This window comes from Etheostoma cragini, chromosome 1 (assembly GCF_013103735.1).
Source record: "Etheostoma cragini isolate CJK2018 chromosome 1, CSU_Ecrag_1.0, whole genome shotgun sequence".
Taxonomy (NCBI): domain Eukaryota; kingdom Metazoa; phylum Chordata; class Actinopteri; order Perciformes; family Percidae; genus Etheostoma; species Etheostoma cragini.
Genome location: NC_048407.1, coordinates 22,223,029 through 22,243,971, shown reverse-complemented (window position 1 = coordinate 22,243,971; position 20,943 = coordinate 22,223,029). Strand labels below are relative to the sequence as shown.

The window sequence follows — 20,943 nt, the reverse complement described above, 5'->3', positions numbered from 1 at the left end:
ATTTTGCCCCACCGCTAGCTAGGGGTGAGGAGGACTCGCGTGCAAGTGTTTCCCAGGAGGCAGTAGTAGACTGAGGGTTCTGAGGCCTGAGGATGGCTCTAGATGGCGGTTAGCGAGGAACCGGTATTTCTTTTATTTTTTTTGCCTGTTCTCTTCCTACCCCTCCCCCTTTTTGAGCTCAGGCAGTGATTGTAATGGGGGGTGACAGCTCACCTCTCCCTAGCGTGCCTAAGGTCCTCGGAGCGTTGGACTCCCCCGCGTAACCCCCCCCCACAAAGTCCCGGAAGGCCACAAAGGTTACTCCATATGTTAGTCTGAGGTTTCTTATGAATCTTTTTTTTTTTTTATGAAGTCTAGAAAGATTTGTATGAATCAAATCGAATCGGGTACATTTTTTCTTGTTCCCCTTAAATATATCTGGTGCATTGTTTTACTTTTTAGCTCTGTTATCTTCAGCCTCTTTTTCTTCTGTGTGAGTTGCGACTCAGTGGTGTGAAAAGATTCAGGGCCTGGAGTTTCACATCTATTAAAGGCTTCATGTTTGGAGAGGGAAGTGATCTGATGGCCTGATGTTGTACGCTCACTTACACAGACTGTTTGCATGGGGACGTCATGTCCGCTTGCTTCATCAACCACCATGAATGAGTGTGTGTGCGTGTGTGTGTGTGCTTGTGTGTGCATGCGTGCGTGCGTGTGTGTGTGTGTGTGTGTGTGTGGGGGTGTCCGTGTGCATTTAATCCTGACAGTGAAGCCTTACATGCCTTTGGAAGTTTATAGCATACTTTTTTATTAAGTTTCCTAAACATTGTTTCATTGCTTGGCTACATTTCACAAAAGTCAAAAAGTTTGAAGAAATTCAGTGTTGTTTGTTCACTCGAATGTATGACAGTAATATTGTTTATATGTGTTGCACATATCAAAGGTTTCACTTCTTAAGTCAGTGTCTTAATTTACACATATCAGAAATTAAGTTCTTACCTCAACAAGATGAAAGAGCACAATAAACATTATTCTCTATAAATCTCATCGGACATGAAAGTTAACAGCCTCCTTTAATGCACAATCCTTTAAAACATTCTGACATTCAGCAGTCATCCGCTAAGCTTTCTGCATCAACAGAAGTCTTGCAAGGAGGCAGGACATGTAATGCACAAAATGAGAATTAAATTTGTATACTGAATTTGTTGCACCTCTCAATAGATAAAGCATATTTGTGTTTGTGTGCGCTTTGAATGTAGTGAGTGTTAACGCTTGTGCAATTCTTGGATAACCGGCTAGTGAAATTGTATAATGAGTAGTGTGTGTATTGAAAGGAGGGTTTGCGTGCTTGATGGGCGAGGAATAGCGCACAAAAGCATGTGTAGTGGTGAATATTAGAGTAGGCAGAGTGTTAGCAAGGTCACTCTGTGTACAGAAAAGAGTGCTTTCCCATCTCAAAGTCATTCCCTCTTTCTCTCTCCCCGTCACTCTGTTTCTTTTGTCGGATGCTCCCTCTACTCCTCTTTTTTTAATCATAGTGAGCTTTTAAAGAGTGTTGCTCTTTCTACATTCAGAGCCTTTATTCCACAGCTACCAGACGCAAAGTCAGCTTGACATTTTATAACCTGTTTTAAGATGTTGTGATACCCCCCCCCCCCTCTTAGAAAAAAAGAAAAGAGAGTCAAGCTCATTTGGATGGTCGGACAGAAGTGCACAGACACAGCAGCACTGCTGTGGGAATCAATTTGCAAGCTTAGAATATGCAAGATAAGTGCCAAAGGGGGTGTGGGCAGCTTCCCGGCGTCCTCTCCAAACACCCTGTAGGCTAAAGTGGAATCTCAGCCACGCCCAACACATCACCCCATGTGATGTTTGGGGACGCATCCGACACCTACTCTCGGCACGCAACATTTCTCCTTTTTTTTTTAAACACATGAGCCTTCTATCTTTTCTCAACGCAGTGTACAAGCGCATCATCCCTTCTGGCGTTAATGGCAGCCTACATATCAGAGAGGAGGTACTGGCCTGGTGTAATCTGACTTGTCTTAATTACAGGCAGTATCCAGTAATAGGCTGCTTCCATAGATATCAGCCATTAGAGCAGTGTATCTGACGGGAGAGGCTCTATTGGCTACGAGGTAGGTGATAAAGAAGCCATGCCTCATTTAGCTCCAATTTTTTGTTCACACATCCCTGTATTAAAATCAAGCGTGAAGATGGCTAAGGACTGTGTTAAACTGATTTATGTGCTCTCATATGTGGTGGTAGCTAATCTGCTCCTCCTGATTGCATTGTCAGCAATCAGTGCTGCTCTACAACTAAATGATTTCATGGGATGAAAGTAGTTTCAGCAAAGTTTCAGTGCTAAAGCTTTTCATTAAACTTTATCTTGTTAAATGAATGCCAACAGTGCATTGTGACATATGTTCTTTAGATGTTGTGAACTTATAAAAAGGACCCTGCCTAAGCTTTAGACGTGCCTGTGTTTCACATCCAAAACTTCAAACCAGCAGCTCTTGTCTGCTTATTAAACTAAACCACAACAAGTGTTGTCAAATTGACTTAACAAACTTGAACAAGTTCTTCTTTCAGCAGACTTTTACTGTTTCCTGTCAACTGTCTGCACTTGTCTGCTTTTTTTTTTCTCTCCCCACAAGTACACACATGCTCTTTGACCGTCTCATTGTGTGCTTTGCTTGAGGTTGATCTGGTATGATGTACAGTGAAGGATATTGATGATACATCCCCAAACCTTCCATCTCACCCATCCACTTTGCCTTTCTTAGCACCACAGCAGCATGTGATCTGATGACATGATATGTTTCAGTAATTCCACAGACGGCTTCACCATCCATTTCAAATGCCATAAAACAAAGTCAAACCATTAAAGATAATATACCCATCATTAGTATGGAAATTAGAAATGGAATGCCATAGAGTACTGAAAGCTTGTCACTTGAGTGACAGTTAAAGACACTCCTGGTTCAGTGCACTGTATTTAAGATATGTTTGATGTTTTTCAAACTCCGTATTTGGCATATTATCCTCGGGTGGCAGCTCACACCTTGTTGGTATTTAAGACAGATTTCAATGGATATTACCGAATTGTGGTGGTGGTTGCATTTAAGGGTGCAGCTCCCTCATAACAGGGAGGTGTCGTCTGCTGACAGATCACTGTCTGGATGAGAGAGCACAGCAGCATCCCACCTCATTACCGTAGCAACACACTAACTGAGGGACCGACACACTGCTCGCTGTGATTAAGATGTAAATTTCCTCTAATTGGAATGTAAATTCATACATTTATATGAAGACGTCAGCTGTCAGATTGCAATATTGTGTCCTTTTTTCTCCCTCTCCCCTGTTCCCCAGGCAGGGACTAGGTGCCTGTAATCTGTATCATACTCCCGCAGCCCATCTTGGGTTTTGCCGTTTTTTTAATGTCGGGCTCATTGTCCTGCATCCAGCCCATCATTGTAATGCTTCCCATTCATGTTTCTGTGTTTTGTTGCAGTCTGATTTGCTCTCGCTACCTGTGTTTGTTCCCCCATGCATGGATGAGCCGCCAGGGCTTTCGGGGATGGGGAGGGACTTTGAGACGGGGCTGGGGTCATTGGGTGGTCGTATTTTGTGTGTGCATCGATTACTTCTGCTGAATGTTCCTCAATGCAAATAAGTCTGCCACTTTGAGAGGAAGCACATGTATCTGAAGTAATTAATTTTACCCTTGAATGCCAGCTGTGGTGTTTGTGTGACGTGTTCCAAATAGAGCTTTCTCACCAAAAAGGTGTTAATTTAGGGATTTGGCAGATGAAGTAAGTGTGTTTGCCAACGTATATGGCCCATATAACTGGGATGCACTGTTTTTGTCCTGCTAATTCTGAGATTGGGCCATCATGTCACATTTTTAGATTACATTGTGATATTGCTCATTGAGACCCAATAATTTTTAATTTGACACCATACTAAATTCTCCTCACTTCAATGTTACAGTAAGTCTTGTCTGGGTTATGTCATGGTGAGCCTACCACATCCCTTTATATGGAAAAAAAACATCATGTTTCAATCTTTTTCAGAGATATTCTTTGGAGTGGATTAATGGCATGCTTTTATAATGTATTAAAAGTGATAAAATGATGTAGTGTATCTAAATCAGCCTTGTAAATACTTATTACAAATTTTTCGACATACATTTTAAACATTCCCCCATTCATTGGGAAAAAAAGAAGTAAGATATTAGTATTAGTATAGTGAGGATTTTTTATGTAGTATGTTTTATTTATGTGTTCTGACAGTTAAGTCTTCAGACATCATACTAACCCTATTTTCACACAACAAGCTTCACTAATACATGTCTCAACAGGTCATACTCCTGAATGGATCAGTATGTTGAGAGGAACAATGACAAAATGTCATTCACTTGATATGCTCATACAGAAGCAAACTTACTGAATGTAATTGGCATGAGTAAGTAGAAAATAATAAAATAACACTTTAATAATGACTTTCTTTGGAGATGTCTCCCATCTTTCTTATTAGCACTGCTAATGTTACTGTATGTACATCACACCACCAGTAAAGAATTCTGATAAGTCTTGCATTGCGGTGATGTAAAAGTCATGTTTTGTAGAACTTATATGGCTTGGGATGTGACTGTTCAGATTTAAGCCACAATTCAGAGAGGTGTATCGGATCTACCGGACTGAAAAAAAAGACGCTATCACAGTTCATCCTCTATCTTAGCAATTGCAAAGTAAACAGTAGACACTTTTTTTGAGTCCTCTCCATTGGCACACATTTGGATGTACTTTAGTAAAATACATTAATAAGAATCCATTAAATGTGCATTATTCTAAGTCGTGGTAAGGTGTCACAGGCTTTTTGGACACATTTTTTTCTTATCATCCATATCTCAGTGGTCTCAAAGCTACAACAAAAATCCTTTAGTGAGTGAAGGTCACTGAGTAAATTAAGTGTGAGTAAAATTATTTCCATTTGTTGTTTGTAAAAGACAGAACTTGCTAACGTGCCAAAATCCTGCCCACAGGACATGTTGGTCATGAAAACAAACAAAAGCTGCTTGAGTTCCAGTTTTTTACAGATCATCAAGCATCCTTGGGTGTGTACTTGAGGATCATGCATATCTCCTATACATTCTTCTCAGGCACAGGTAGCGTGTGAAATCTCACAGGTCATGCAAACCTTTCTACCAAGGTGGTTCAGATGCAGGGGTTGCATGGGCATCTTCCATTGATATATTGAAATGTATATGTGCGCCTTGTAAGTAGGCCTACATGAGTAATCGTTATGAAATTGCGATCTTGATTCACCCTTTTCAAGATTTAATTTTTAATAACTCTGATTTATTTATTTGTTTATTAAATTGCTGCAATGCTCTCCCTTCTCTTCATTGAAGCCTCTATGTCAACAGGCTTGTGGTTATGTGCAATGTACTATCTTGCCAAAACACATCTATGTTTGGTACTCCCAATTTGTTTTTTTTGTCATGGTTCATGTGTGCAATGAACATTAATATTATTGTGAGGAAAATCTTAAAATCAATTCTAAGCTAAAAAATTGTAATTCATATTTTTTCCCCAAATTGTGCAGGCGTACTTGTTGGGGACTTTTGCCACTAAAAGTCGCAGAGGGATTGCTAGACTGGGAATAGCTAGTTAGACATGTGCCCTCAATACTTACTACGCTCTTTAACAATTGTTCATCCAAAACAAACAACAAATAGCATATTCTACATGACACAACACGTTCTATGACACATAAAGAAATGGTAAGCTCATCCAGTGCCAATCCCCTCCACTTGTGCCGGAGAGCTCCCATATATGGCTACCATGCCATATTTACACACATATAATTGTAATGGCTGTACCACAAATAAAAACAGGAAACATAAACCTGAAAGTACCCATATTATGAAAAAAAACACTTTTTCTGGGATTTGGGGTGTTATTTTATGTCTCTGGTGCATACACACACATACAAATTTGGGGAAAAAACTATCCATGCTGTTTTGAGTGAGATACAAGTTTCTGAATGTCCTCTGACTTCAGTCTCCGGGTGAGCTGTTCAAAATCTACTCGGCTTTCTACGTCACTAGGCAAAATGAGGTGGCTAACCATAACATGCTTGTGCTATTATGCTAGATTGTTCACTATGGCGAAAAACACTGCTACAACACACACTAGTTCACCATAATCTACAAAAGAACTGCTTCCATGTCCTATTCTGCAGGTTTTCCACAAGTGCGTCCTCTTTTAGAAGAAGTCGCCCAGCTGGAGAAAGACTATCTAGCTGATGTGATCTTACCTAGCTACTGCGCATGTGCACCTACCAACAAAGATAGTATAGAAGTGAGATGTCTCACTCTGTAGCTAAAACAGAAACCCAAACACACAGGGTGAAAAGAAGATTGCAGCAATGTGCAGTACAACATATATATGGTGTTTTTTGAAAAAAAAACATGTACACCTAATCTGGTGCAACCTCAAAATACAATTGTGAACCTAAAAATTAGCATAATATGGATGCTTTAAAGACAATAACGTGTACCCAGTGTGTGTGTGAAGGTTGCTGCAGAGTTTGACAACACATGTAGGTGTTGTAGGGTGCAGGAAACTTAAAAACCCTGGAGCTCACAAAAGGAACCTTCAGGCCACATCAAGCAGAGAGGAAGAAGAGATAACGGGTGAAGGCACCCTTCTATTTTAAGGGCCAGCTGGCAGTTTTAGTGGCTGAACCTGTGTTGGTTAAAGACCAGTAGGAGTTCACAGGCCTTGCCTTTTGTGTTGTATGTGAAAGAGCCTGGGATTCCAATGCATGCTGATTCCAGCTGAGGGTTGAGCTGTACACCAGGAATCCTGACTATGCTGCCACTGCATGTCAACACTACTCCACCCACCTGTGGCACCTGACGTTCTCAGCATGTCCATCCTCAATTAGCCCTCCATCAGGAAGGAATCCTAATAAACCTGCTCCTTTCACTTCCATTCCGTCCATCATCTTTTGTTTATTACACCGAATCAACAGCGTGGAAGACTGACACGTTCCCAGCCGTTGTTTCTGTTAACCAGGAATCTGCCTCTGGTCAGGTGAACCGGTCGGCCCTGGTCATGTGGGTTGTTTTCAAGTTTGGGATGTGCTCGTACATCCTGGTGACTGGGGAACAGCCTATCCGGAATTATTCTGATGCCCCCCCCTTACACACCACCAACATTGAGTTAAAGTTCCACCCATCACCTGACTGTTCAGGTGTCAGAGGAGGAAGTGAATCATCTCTTTTGCCTTAAGGTGTCATGAGAAAAGTGGTTCACTTACTGTACAAGTTGTTCCATGATTGATATTTAGAATTTGACTTGTTGAGGACTTTTATTAATTTACTTTTTTTCAAGGTATTACTAATGATGATAATATTTCATTCAGCCCGTCACCTGCTCCTGTAGTCCTCAGGCTCTTTGGCAACACAGTGCCACACGACCAAACAGGCTTGGCTTTCGTAGTCACAGAACAGACATACAAGAGGAGGGGGAGGAAGAAACTGGGGGAGAGAGAGAGAGACCATTGTGTCCCCCAGGTATGACAGAGTCACTCATGCAGAAATATCCCACATGGAGGGAGTTGGGAGAAAGAGAGGGAGCATGAAGGAACTCTTGGCTTCCACTCCTCGCTTGTGCCCCCCTTCCCTGAAAACACATCTGTCTTCTTTTCTTTGCTACACACCTTTTCTGTATCCTTCGCTCACCTTCTCACTCCAGTAACAGAGACTTTTATCTGCTAACAACTTAAAACGTTTTCCTATATTTTGTTCGGCCAAAAAGTGTATTCCATCGGAGTGTTCCTTGTCACATGTCATGCGGCCTTTCTTGGGATCAAGCTCTTTGGCTGCAAGTTCATTCTCTTTTTAGCTAATGTTCTTTGGCCTTCAAACACACTGCTGTTACCATTACCCCAAGCGGTCTGTCTTACATGAAAATATGTGTCGGCTCTACAGTGATCTCCATTTTAGTCCGCGGCAGAGCTGTCTCATGCCTGCACGCATTAAAACAATTAAACTGTGCCCCTCCCCCGCCACAACAATCACTTGCGGATGTGTTGGGTGAAATTTAGCAAGAAATTATCATTTTCTGAATCACTTCACTCTGCCTGCTCTGTGTTTGTTTCATTCTTTCTCTTTCTCCATCTCGTCTTTGAGAGGTTTAAAAGACTTGAAGCCCCCCACATGTCCTTCTTTTTTGCTTCTTTTCTCTGTACTTTTTTTTCATCATTATCCAACAGCACTTTTCTTTGCGTGCAAATGCTTTCTGAACGGCGTCCTTTCTTCCCTTTCAGGCTGGATGTCATTGTTGCTGCCTGTGGGCTGGGTGTATTTATTTAGGGGTAATTGGTGTGTGGATGAGTGAGGTAATGAGGTGCATCCACACTTGGCTGCTCCCCTCCCTGAGAGCCAGAGACAGACGTAGCCTAGCTGGGCTCCGGCTTGAGCTATACCACACTGCTGTTCCTCCACGCAGGCCAGAATGGCTCTTTCATACCCAGGTGGACAAACACAATCACAGGGGCTGATACCTCAATGAGGCGTCTGCAGTTCGAAGTGTGTGTGTGTGTGTGTGTGTGTGTGTGTGTGTGTGTGTGTGTGTGTGTGTGTACACATATCATTGCATGTGTTTATGTGCTTCTATTTATGGGTAGAAAGGGAAAAAAACAGCGTTTAGTTGTCGGCCTGTCTCTGTCATCAGTCCTTGTTTGTCTTGCGGCTTGTGTTTGTATAAGTGATTTTCCCTGTGTGTTTGTAAGTGCATGTATATCAGGCTGAGTGGGTGTTCAATGGAGCTCAAGGAGGACCTCTAGCTCTCATAGCCCCCTGCCAACCTCAAACTGCCCCTGATGTCCTACAGAGTTACCTAATGATTTCACTTACACATCCCTTATCTGTCTGGCTTGTGTGGCAGCAACCGTCTAACGCTTCAGCCTTTACATGCCATTTGCTGCCTCATATCCTGTGAAATTCAATTGCACAGCTCCAACTGTAGCCAGAGTAGGGGGAACTCCCTCTCCCTCCCTCTCTCCTCACTCACACTCTCTTTTTCTGCCATCTCCTGTATTTGTAAAAACAAACAGTTCTAACATCACACTTTCTCCCCCCGTATTATCTTAGAACAATGTTTCATCATGTTTTAGCATTCTAAAGTTGACACTTCATTTCCGCAGTGTGTGGATGACAGACTTTGAATGAGATGTAGAAGTTTTAGTCCGGGAAGCTTGGATGCTTGAGGCTGCCCACAGGTGTGCAGCAGATAATATTATGCATTGATTGTTTTGTTGTTATCAGGGTAATTGGTGTAGACCTGCCAGCCTTTGATAGACACACAATTACTGTATGTGATGCGTAAGTGGACTCATTTTAGGGCATGATTTTGAGTTGCTAATGGTGCATTATTCAGCTTTTGGTCTGTCCCCAAAAGTGCCGGGCCAAATCAAACACGCCGCTCCAGGGTAATTGAGGCCCACTCCGCACCCCCTGCAGTGAGCAAGGCAGAACCGTAATCCCCTGACAACTCTGACTTGGCCCCAATTTGGCAGGCCGCCCATTTCCCAGCAAAACGCCTAACTTGACATCGGAGAGAATGAAGAAGCTGATAGTCACATTTGGACCGCTTTCCAATTTTGTTATTCTTTTCAAATCAACAGCCCTCTCCAGCCATCTCTGTACTCACTCTTACTTTTTTATTTTAAACTCTACTTCATAAAACATAATTGCACTCCAATCACACACTGTCAAACTAATATTCTTACTCATTAGTCTCATCAAGCTTTTGTGGTTTCATGATCAAAGGTTTTGGGCAAATAAACCTAACTACAGAAATGCTTCCACTTTTATTTAAAAACTGTTGCCTAAAAGTCTACCACAAAATGAAAGGCTCAGTAATTACAGGACATTTCAGCAACATTTTTGAGTAACTCTTGGACTGAAAATCAACCATGCTATTCATTTTGTCAGATGCCGTTTTGTAAAATTAGTAAAGGAATGGCATATTTATTTCGATTGATAGTCACCTTATTAACCAAACTGGTACCGCAGCTTGCTACCTGCAGATAAACTTTATTTTGATATTGATTATTTCTCCATTTCAAATAAACTCTAAAACCCATTTAGGGGAAATTGTAATATGGTAAATTGGCCAAAGAATTAGAGAAAAAAATGCAGTTATTGTGAAAGACGAGTTTCTAATAAAACACTTGGCGTATGACTATTTACCAAATGTCAAAAATTTTAAATAACGTTTCATTAAAGACCTTGGAACAAAAAGTCTGCATTCTCAAACATGTTGCGTATTTGGTCTCCTTTTACTATGTGTACAAATTGCAAATTTATTATGATTTGACAATGTATCTGTAAATTCTGTTTAATGCCACTTTATCTTTTCTTGATTTAAAACTACTTTATAAATATAATATATACTGTGTGTGTGTGTGTGTATGTGTGTATATATGTATACATGCATACATACATACATACATATTACATTCATGTTACCTTTCTTGGCATCTAAAATCCAGACATTCTCTGTAGTCCCTCCTTAGCACAAAGGATATCACATGCATTGTCTTTCAGATTTTTTTATTTTACCATGCATCCTCCCCAGGCCCTGGCTCACTGTTTTAATGGCTTTAGTAATGCTTCACAATTAACACGCAGTCAGCGCTCCAGGTTAGGTAATGGCTGGTGTGTTTCAGGCAAAATTAGAAAACACAAAACAAGAATTCCCCGGCACCCACAGTGCTTGTAGGACCTAGAGGTAGCAGGGGAAATGAAAGGTGGTGAATTTTTTGACAGGGCAGCCAAGGTGATGTCTCATTCCCTTTGACATCTTGAACACCCTAAAGGTGGCTTTGCCAACAGTCTACCCAGGAAGCACCTCACCTAGCTGTGGCTAATTTTACACAACCACCTGCCCACAGGGAGCCTACTGGAGAGAAGAGCAGAGTTGGGGTGAGGATGGAGGACAAATATGGAATGAGAGAAGGCGGGGGTAGGTGACTGTGGTCAAGATTAAGTAGGTGCATTGAACGGAGATTGCATTATTTGTTCAATAAGTTTCAACATTTCTGTTTAGTATTTTGTCTGTCCTAGCTTGGTTTTTCCTCTGTGTGTGCTTTTTTTAGTTGTTCTGCAAGTTGCATCAGAGTGGACAGCAGACAGAGAATAGGTCAGATTTGGTTTTTCCAAAGTGCCTTTAGGAGTTCAGTGGATTAGTGGAACCAAGCATTTCAGCCCCCAGGGATTCCAGTCCACTGAGAGCACATCAGCTGTGTTCTCATATCATTTCAGTGTGTAACTGTGAAAGAGGTGACCCTCATTTCAAAGTGTCACAAATAACAGTGGTAGACTGACGACGAGTGGATGTAAATGCCTGAGCCCTTTGCAAGACGAAATAGAAAACATCTCATAAGAAATGCCGGAATAAGGTTTCCATTAATTTTGCATTTGTTCTGTTCTTAATCAAACTCAGTTATTTTATGTTATGTTGTTGTTTTTACTCCAAGACATTTTTATTTTACAAAATTCAAGAAGTTGGAAAGTTCTTAGTGCTCTGGAATGTTGTCAGTTGAAATGCACGTCTGCAGGAAGACTATTAGTCACTACTCGTCACACAGCTGTTGGCTGTCCATGGGAAAATAGTTGTATTATTCTGTAGCACCACAAGTTTGTGTCTCATCTTAACTATAATTAAAAGTCTAAATGAAGTTTCATAGCTACTATTGTTTATTAGCTGAGATAACATATTGAAACTGCTTTTCTTTTACTTTTACTAGATACTGAAGCAATTATACATTTTTTATAATTATTGTTTTGATATTGCCACATTCTTGCCACATTTTAATGAATAGGCAAAGACTCTTTCCCTCTAAAACTGTATATTCATGCTTTTTATATTTTTAATCAAAGGCTGCATATATTGAAGCTTTCAAGACAGACAGTCCAATAGAATGGTAACCATTCTAGATGCTCCCCAGTGGCAGAGTTCAGGCCGTTTCCCTGTAGGCTGATGTGGAGTGAATGGCCTAGGCTGGTCTATGTGTGGCCCGGCTGGTCCAAGTCAGCAGTAATGACTGGCTTTGGCCAGCATGCCTGTTAATGTGAATGGGGTTACTCTGGGCAACACCTTTTCAGCTGGGTCCTATGAAGTCCCCAGTATGGTGGTCTTTGTCCACACAAGGGCTGTCCTCTCAGCAAAAAGGGCTCCTTTTTTTGTGAGGACTATCACAACTGGTGATGGATTATACCCACCCCCCTTTATTCATCCGGGCAGAATAACAGACACGGATGCATGCAAACATACACCACACTCTCACGCATACGTACAAACACAATTACATCAAAAGTATTAGAAACACATCAGCACATTTATCTTACACAAGTGTTTTAATCGATGGTTTAAGTGCACATATCTTTCTTAGGTATACTCACATAACAGGTCAACATCAATTGCTTTTGCGTAGTTTGTTTACCGTCCCCTTCACTTCTCATAGTCATGAAAATAAAGTTTGTTCCTGATTAATCTTGAGTTACAAAGAAGGTGTAGTAACTTTTTTCTCTTCAATATTCTTCTGTTTACTTTCTTCTATTTTTTTGCTGAGGGATGATGTAGAAATCCTCAGAGACATTAGCTCCATGCATAGCCGGTTCACGTGGTAGAGGTATGTGTGTTCCATGTGATTGCTTAGTAGTTCCTGTAGATTTCAAACTGTTGAACTTGAGTATATGATTCTGAATGTAAAATAATTCATCAGTGATGCTTAAACACAACTGCAGCTCTCTTGCTCTATGGTCAATGTCATTTACTGATGAGTAAACAGAGTTTTTACTATAAGCTATTTTGTGCTGCTCATTGTGGCATCAATTGCTATGTTCTTCTCAGTTTGGGTCTTGTGCCTTACAATGTCATAAAAGTGTGCAAGATCATTACTAGTAAGCAGGTGGTTGGAGATGAGGTTTACAGACTTGTTGAGCGCTTCAACGTCATCATGTTGATTTTGGAAATATTTCAAATGACAGATAATATGTTTTCATCCTCTTCGTTCTGTCCTAGTAAATCCAGGTCTAGTGTGCTCTATTCCATACTTGTCTTTTGCTCACACAACAACAAACTATTCCTCAGTGAGTGTGGTCGCCCCCACCCCTGCAAAGGGGTCAGCCACTTACCCAGGCTGACACAGTAACCTCCAGACGACCTTTTGCTTTGCCAAATGTTATGCCTGTAAACTGCATCACAGTGAAAAAAAGGAGACAACAGGAGAAATAAGGTTCTGTTGGAAGGCAGGCTGGGTTCAGGAAACCCTAGTTGTACTGGCCGGCTTTGTGCACTCATGTTGTAAATTCCTCTGTGTGACACATGCATAGGCAAGTGGCAGTGTGTGTCTGTCTGCTTTTGTACATGGTTGTATGCACTTGTAGACGGAGTGCAACACAATAAAATAATGAATAATACATGTCAAAATATCCTCTGTGATGCTCTGGCTTTTACTTTTTTGGTGACTAAAGCAGTGACAGAGCCAGTTAGGATAGTGATCTTAAAGGAACATTGCAACGTTTTGGTAAATAAGCTTATTTGGTTTTTTATCATGTCGTGGCCAGGCAACCAGCCGCAGAGACTCTAGGAAGTCACTGCTACCAGCCAAGACATAGTTTTGCACAGAATACTTAAAAAACCACAATGTGTTGTTTTTACACGTAGCTTTTGAATAGATTAAACAAACAAGATATAAAGTGTCAGTAGTTAGCTTTAAAAGTAGGTAGGCAGATTTTGTTACCCTTGGACTGAGCAAGGCCAGCTCCTTCCCCAGTCTTTATGCTCTGCTAAGCAAACTGTCTGCTTGATCCTGCTTCATATTTAAATGACAGATATGAAATGGTGTCCATCTTCTCCTCTTACTCTGCATATGTCCCAAGATGTCAAACTATTCCTTTTAAGTATTTATAGTCAGTTGATTTCTCAAACTGTTCTGTGCAGTGTTATTGTGATCATTTAATTAAAAAACTTTAACATTCAAAGTAGCCTAAAACTTTATTATAATGAGGAAATGGGCTACATTGCCTAGAGAGAGTTGAATCGTGGGTTAAGCTGTAGCCTTCTGCTGTTTTTGAGATTAAATAAATTGATTGAGTATGATTGTTATAGAAGGGCATATATGTAGCAATAGAAAACCTGCTTTTACCAAAAGTGTCAGTGGTGTTTTTACCTGAGGACATTTATATCAGAGTCATGGCTTGAGGCATAAAATGTGTGTTTGAGGGGCGGAGGGCACAAGAGGTCCCCCAGATATGCTGTCATAACCCATGCAGTCGCTCTCTTTGCTATGGGCCTATCTGTAGTGAAGGCAGCACTTAAACATGTTTGTACTCTATGCCCTACATCCCCCTCCCTTTCTCCCCAGGCACCATGTCACTCCAGGGGCGGACCAGCACTTCCTGACTGTGCTCAAGTCCATAACACCAACTAACCCCCCCCCTTTTTTACCCACCACCACCGGGGTCAATGTGCCCTCGCCTCCTCACCCTACAACGCCCACGGTCCGTACCAACACTGCCCTCCAAAGAGAAGCAAAACCAAACTGAAAAGAGACAAAATGGCCCCACGCTACTTCCCTTGTCAAAGCTTTTGACAGGCCCGCAAAGAGGCCCCCAGAGGAGGGTTTAGTTGAAGATGATGACGACGGAGATAACAAGTCAAGTTGTTGTGTTACAGCGCAGTTACACTTTGGCCCTTGTTTGTCCATTTGGTTAGTCTGAAGCATCGCAGAGCTAACTGATTCCCATGCATGTCATGTTTAGTAACATGACAGATACTATCCAATGCTGTTTTACATCAGTCTGTGGAGCGTGAAGGGTAAGTGAGGAGCTAGCTATTAACATAAATAAACATTCCATTAGGTATTAAAAAACCTTGAAATATTGTCAGCTAATCAATTTCCTGTTTGGACATGCTCACTTTAATGGAATTCAGTCAGTTATTAGTCCCCTCCTATTCTTCCAGTGTTTGGGAATATAATTACACTCAAAATGCTTACTCATCCTTCTGCCTGCCTGCTGCCTACTCTGTCAGATGCATTAGCCATGAAGCAGAAGAGATGAGGAGCCTGTATCTGTCTATCTGTCAGTCCGCCTGACTGTCTGTAAACCTGCTTCTCAGATTAACCCGGATCAGGCAGCAGGTGACATGGCGAGCAGGTGACCATCACCCAATTACCAAAAAGAAACTCGAGATAAGCTCCAGTGCATTTTACATTTCAGTTTTTTTTCTTATGTCAATCTTGTACTCTTTTCTTATGCCTGTCCTTCACTCACTAAACATTTACGTTTACATTATTTGCATGTCAACAGGATAGTGTAGTCGGGAAATGTACCCAATCCTTACATGTTATGTGAAATGTTATACTTGACAAATTCAGCTGATGCTGAGGGATGCAGGGTGATGGTCTAAAATGCCCTGACAAAAAAGAAAATGCATCAGCATTTATTTTACAAAAGAACAATCACATTTGTGTGAAACAATGAGTAAGATAAATGAAAAAACATTGTTTAAACTCTAAAAAATTACTAAAACTGAGGGATTAAAACACCCCTAGTAAACAGGTTATTGTTAGGGCAAGGTCAGGTATCGTGTTGCACTCTTTGTTACCACAAAAGAAGAGGAAGGAAGAGCTTCTTCTCAGCTTTTGTTAGGTGCAGGTGGGCTAGAATTACCAAAGTGATGGGATTTATGGTGGGTTGTTTCTGCATTTCTTTCTGGTAGGGTAGCGGAAGTATTTTGTGAAGTTTTCCACCTAAATGTGATGATAGTTTGCTTCGCCAATAGAAAAGCACATCATTTCATTATATGGATTTTCGTGTTCAGAAGTTGGAACTAGTTCCTATAGGTTCACCAAATGATTTCCCACACAATGCAGTGTAACTTTAGAGGTGCGAGGGATTACAGCACTGGGGGTGGGGGGGATTTAGCTTAGTTTAGTGACTGGATAGAACAGCAAGTCTGGGAAATTTCTACCAATTTCATTCTTCTACCATTTTGACCCTTGGCTGGTTGTAGAAATGGGACTGGAAATGGAGGACATTGAACTGTTGTCATGGACAGACATGCACATTAGTTTACAGTGGCTGCACAGCAGCTGTGCTGCTCAGGGAAATTGAATTGGCAAAAGGTATCACCTCCAATGTGACCACTGTCCATGAATACTGGACTTGTGGTATATAAATCCATTCAAACTATATATTTTTTTTGAATATAGTGTGTTCTGCAACAATATGATAAATGGAATTCTGTATTCATGCATTCAGAGCATATAGTCAGATTGCTTTATTGACATTTCCTCTGTGATTGTAATGACTTTCACTTAGTGATACAACGTTTGGTTTCTCTCATTTCCCTTACTTGATAGAGCGTGTAATATGCTGACCAAATTACAACAATAATTGTGTTAAGTAGGTGTTTATTGTAAATATCATGTCACTTCCATGAGCATGTTACAACATTGGCTAATCTGATTGGAACAGCCAGACCGGTCGTCAAATGTTCCAAAGCGGTGTTGGGTTTCCCATAGTTCTAAGCTGTACATTGACACGGGCCATTTGAAAGTGTGGCTAAAACTCTATGGAAGAAATGACTCGTTAAATTAGCACCTACTAACTCCAGTCATTAGCAAGCCGTTACCACCAGTGGAATCCCTTTGATGGTGCAGCTTTGTGTGAGTAGGTCCTGTTTAAGCTCCAGTTGGAAAAAGTGCTCCGTTTTTATCTTGGAATATAATGCACTTACATAACATTCCTGTTCTCTGAACAAAAACGTAATAAAAACCTTAAAAAGCAGCCATAATACACTGATGTGATAGCCACAAAAAATCACTGGTGTATGTTGAGATTGTAAACAACCGGTTACGATCAGCATGAATTGCCATATTGCTAAAAACTCGGGTCTTTAGGGTGTTTAGTAAGCTGAAGGGAATTGTCCATTGTGGGGTGATATTAGTAACCCTCTTAGGCAAAGCTAGTCTGTGGGCCGGCCCTGAGGGCTCATTTCAAGTGCTTAGCGGTCGTTTGGAGCTTTGTCACCCCTCACCCTGTTGCCAGCATGTCCCCAGCCCCTCTGGCTGTGGAGCGGAGCTGAACCAAAGACCTTTACCCCTGCCCGCCACCAGGGAGGGAACACAAACATCCCAACTCAAACGCACAGTCACTCTCACACCAACATTGTGGCACACATCCATTTTCACAACCCCCCCCACCCATTCCCTCCACCAATGCACCACAACCAATGGTCTATTTTCCCGCCGTCCACTCCCATCCAACACCCCCACCTCTCTCTCTCTTATTTTTTTCCTCTTTCTCCACCCTCGTGAAGGTTGCCAGGCAGCAGAGAAAGACTTCACACACACATCCACCCCACTATGCCTCTGAGGGTTTTCCGGATGTCCTTGTTTACATCATGGAGTGTGCAGGTCGTAGGGAAGTAGACTTAGAGCCTCCCTGGTTATGTCTGTCTGAGTCCGACACTGACCTCTATTCATTTGGTGTCAATGCAAATGTTGATGGCAGTCCTGCAGATGGATTGTCCTCATCCAGTTAACCTGCATTAGCAGTGATATAAAAGTAGTTTATTTGATGTGGAACTGAATGTAAAGTATGTTTTCATGGCCCTGATAACCAATAATAGTCATCAGCCCTAATATTGTCTGTCAATAATGTGCCGGGTGGTTGCTGACTGTTACTAGGCTCCCTTTTCCCTCCGTGTCAGATCGATGGGTTATGTCTGCTCCTCCCTCCAACTTTGATGCTAGCATTGATTGTTCCCATATGCCCCTGAACTCAAAGGTTAGAAGAGCTGAGCTGCACTTCTGGATTGCTTTGACCTTCGCTCTGCACATGCTCAGTGTGTTCACAGAGCTCAGAGCCAAACAGACTGGTATAGCCAGGCCCGTGGGTGCGTGACAGCAAGACAACGGTGTGATGTCTTTTTTTTTTTCCTCACCCACTGAGGGTGATGTATATGTGATTGATTTTTCTCCTACTCCTCTCTCTACCGCGTTTCCGCTGCAGTGCACTAAGCAGGACTGAGTCCAGGCTTGATCAATGCATTGTTTTTCTTTTTCAATCACACTCGAGTGAGCTGAAGACACGAAAGGTTACACAGGTGAGGTTTGGCAGGGCTGGAAGCTGGAGCTTCTGGAGGTCCCCTCAAGGCCAATATATGAGAGAGAGAGAGAGAGTCAGAGAAAGAGTTAAACAAAAAGAAAAAAAAACTAATTTATCAGGTTTCTTCCAACTTGATCATTTTTCTTGTGATGTCACAAGTTATTCTATGTTCATTACGTATCGCTTGTCTTTTCTCACAGTGGGATTTTCCGTCAGTGCCTCTAGAGGTCCTTTGTAACCTTACCTTTACCATCTGACATTAAATTATAGGTCCTTCACAATGTCTCAGGGCTCACCTGCCCCAGATAATCTGAAGGGCTGCAAGAAGACTACTCCTCTTGTTTCCTCTACTTGCTTGATAAACAGCCTTCTGACACTCACACAAAGGCAACGTGTTGACCAGAAAAGAGACCACTTGACGAGCCTCTGGCCTGTTAGCGACATTAGCTGGAACACAAGGCTTCATATCAGATATGAACATTTTGCAGTTCAGACTGAGAAGTTTCAATGCTCCTAAAACAATAGTATTAAGCAAAGGGTGGAAGTAGTCTACCCTAGAGGGATACAGAGTGTTGCATAGTCCTGACTTATCTCTTAGTAATGACGCTGTTAAACCCTGTACCCAAGCACCTAGTCATTAAGAAAAAGATAAGTATCTGTGGGAGTGGAAGGGCTCTCCAAGTTCCATGTCTGGAGGGGGTAAGGATGTGGCGGGCAGGGAAGGTGTTGAGGGCTGGGGTGGGGTTTATAGCACAGGCTTTGACCAGTGGGTGTCATGTGTCATGGCAGATTCTTTCAGGGGCAAATTACAGGGTTTAACTTCTCTTGTACCCGGGATGCCTGTATTCTGATTTAACTTCCTCGATAGACACTCGAACAACATGCTACTCAACACTATTGTTGGGCGCACACTTGAATCACTTGGAGATACTTCACCTCCTCTCACGCTCTCAGCACCGCTTTAAGGCTCTGTTCATGGAGTGCTATTGGCGGCCTTTCTAGCCGCTTGTGGAGAGACCAGGGCAGTGTAGCCCCTCTTAAGCTTTATAGTAGTTAGCGTGTTGGTGTTAGAGGGCTTTACATGAGTGGCCCTCATTAACCTCTTAGCGTCTTTGTGCTTTGAGTTGGCACAGGGCTGCTCCATAGATAAGCTAAGAAACAGCTGAAGGTCTTGATTTTCATGACTCCGCTTTTAGCTGAACATAATCATTTGTTTACTAACTCAGCAAATCAACACAAGTACAAACACATTCAGCTGTTGCATTTACATTTATGTCTGAACAGACATTCTTTTACCTCACCTCATAAAGGCCTATGGTGGTGTCCCATACACAACTTCTCAAAACACACATTCCCTGTGAGCTGTAACAGACCTAAAGCTCGCTGAAGCATTTAGCAGCACACTAGCAGGTTCACTCTACGTTGCCAGTGCTGAGGGGAGTGCTGAAGCAACTAATGCAATTTCAACCCAACAATGCTCTCTGTGAATAAATATCACTGAAGTGTACCATCTACTGTATGTTGATCCACTGTAGTGTTTTCTTTTTTTTCTCTATACGAGCTGATCTAATACTCTGCCCCCCCTTCCTTCCTCCCTCCCTCTCTCTCTCTCTCTCTCTCTCTCTCTCTCTCTCTCTCTCTCTCTCTCTCTCTCTCTCTCTCTCTCTCTCTCTCTCTCTGGTTTCTGTAGAGACTGCATTTGCCTCCAGACTTGTCTGAGACGGTGAGTCGTGTGAGCAGGGGGGAGCTGGCCGGAGCGGGCATGGCGACTTCGGGCTGTGGCTCTGGCACTTCCGGCAACAAACACCTGGACTTCTAGTGCTCCCACACAGTAGCCATGGGCAACCAACACCTGGAACGCCGCAGTATTGTCCTCTTTACCGTGGCGACCAGGTTGTTCCCTCGCCCACATTATGTCAACCTCGATATCCCTGCCAGACATTACCACCTGCCAACTGTCCTCGCCAGGGGTGAAGATCTAAACATCCCCAGTACCTCATCTCATAACGGACACATTTCATCCTATATTTGAAATTTTCTTTTTTATAGAAACCTGAAGTACACTCTATTTTTCTCTCGCAGCTGATATTTGCACATTCCAAGCTCTCTTGAGAAGTTCTTTTAGCATAATTAGCCAAGGTTTAACTGGAGCCCAAGGTTTTACACAGTTTGCTTTTTTCCAATGTAAGTTGGAAAAAATGTGAGTCCTACGGTATTTTCAAAATGTTTTATAAACGTCTATAATTGGCTGATTGACTATTACATAACCCGATTAAAAAACGGAAGGCTTATTTAGGATGTTGTACATTTGTTGGTTTTTTGCTGTTCCCTTTTCTCTGGGGATTTCGCTTACAAGTTCACTTTCAAGTTTTTTTTTTTTTGTCTTCATAGACTCTCACTAATGGTAAACATTAAATAATTTAGCTGTTTCCCCCAAGCTCCAAGCGTACTGTACAAACATAAGTGGCCACTCCTAACTAGCTCCACCATGTACAAAAGTAAAATAAAAAAATTTCTCGGATAATGCAATGAAATGTGCTTTTTTTAAGGTAAATAAAAGAAGATAAAAAAATACAAAGTATGAAACATACTCTTAATTTTTTGACTTTACTGTGTCTCAACACCAGCTTTAAAGGGAACGTTGACTGCCTGTGAGGATGTAAAGTGAGCATGTTACAAATGACTGATCTCCGGTCTGCCTCACAGGTTTCAGGTTCACTAGGGATGCCTCCATCTGACCCTGAGACTGTGCCGGTGAGTGA

At 41.9% G+C, this 20,943-nt stretch overlaps 1 protein-coding gene across 2 annotated transcripts in view; it reads left to right on the top strand.

Annotated features, from left to right (window-relative positions):
* Nucleotides 1–20,710, top strand: part of elp4 (elongator acetyltransferase complex subunit 4) — a 53,377-nt gene extending 32,667 nt beyond the window's left edge. The window contains exons 10-11 of one of the 2 annotated variants that reach the window (XR_004656412.1): nt 14,431–14,882; nt 19,872–19,959. Coding sequence is in view for 1 of the 2 variants with exons in the window: in XM_034869962.1 (XP_034725853.1) it covers nt 19,872–20,000 (129 nt within the window). In the remaining variant the exon portion in view is untranslated. Of the gene's footprint in view, nt 1–14,430; nt 14,883–19,871 lie in introns of both variants that reach the window. The other variant, XM_034869962.1, reaches the window with a different exon arrangement.
* Nucleotides 20,711–20,943: the final 233 nt, after the last annotated feature.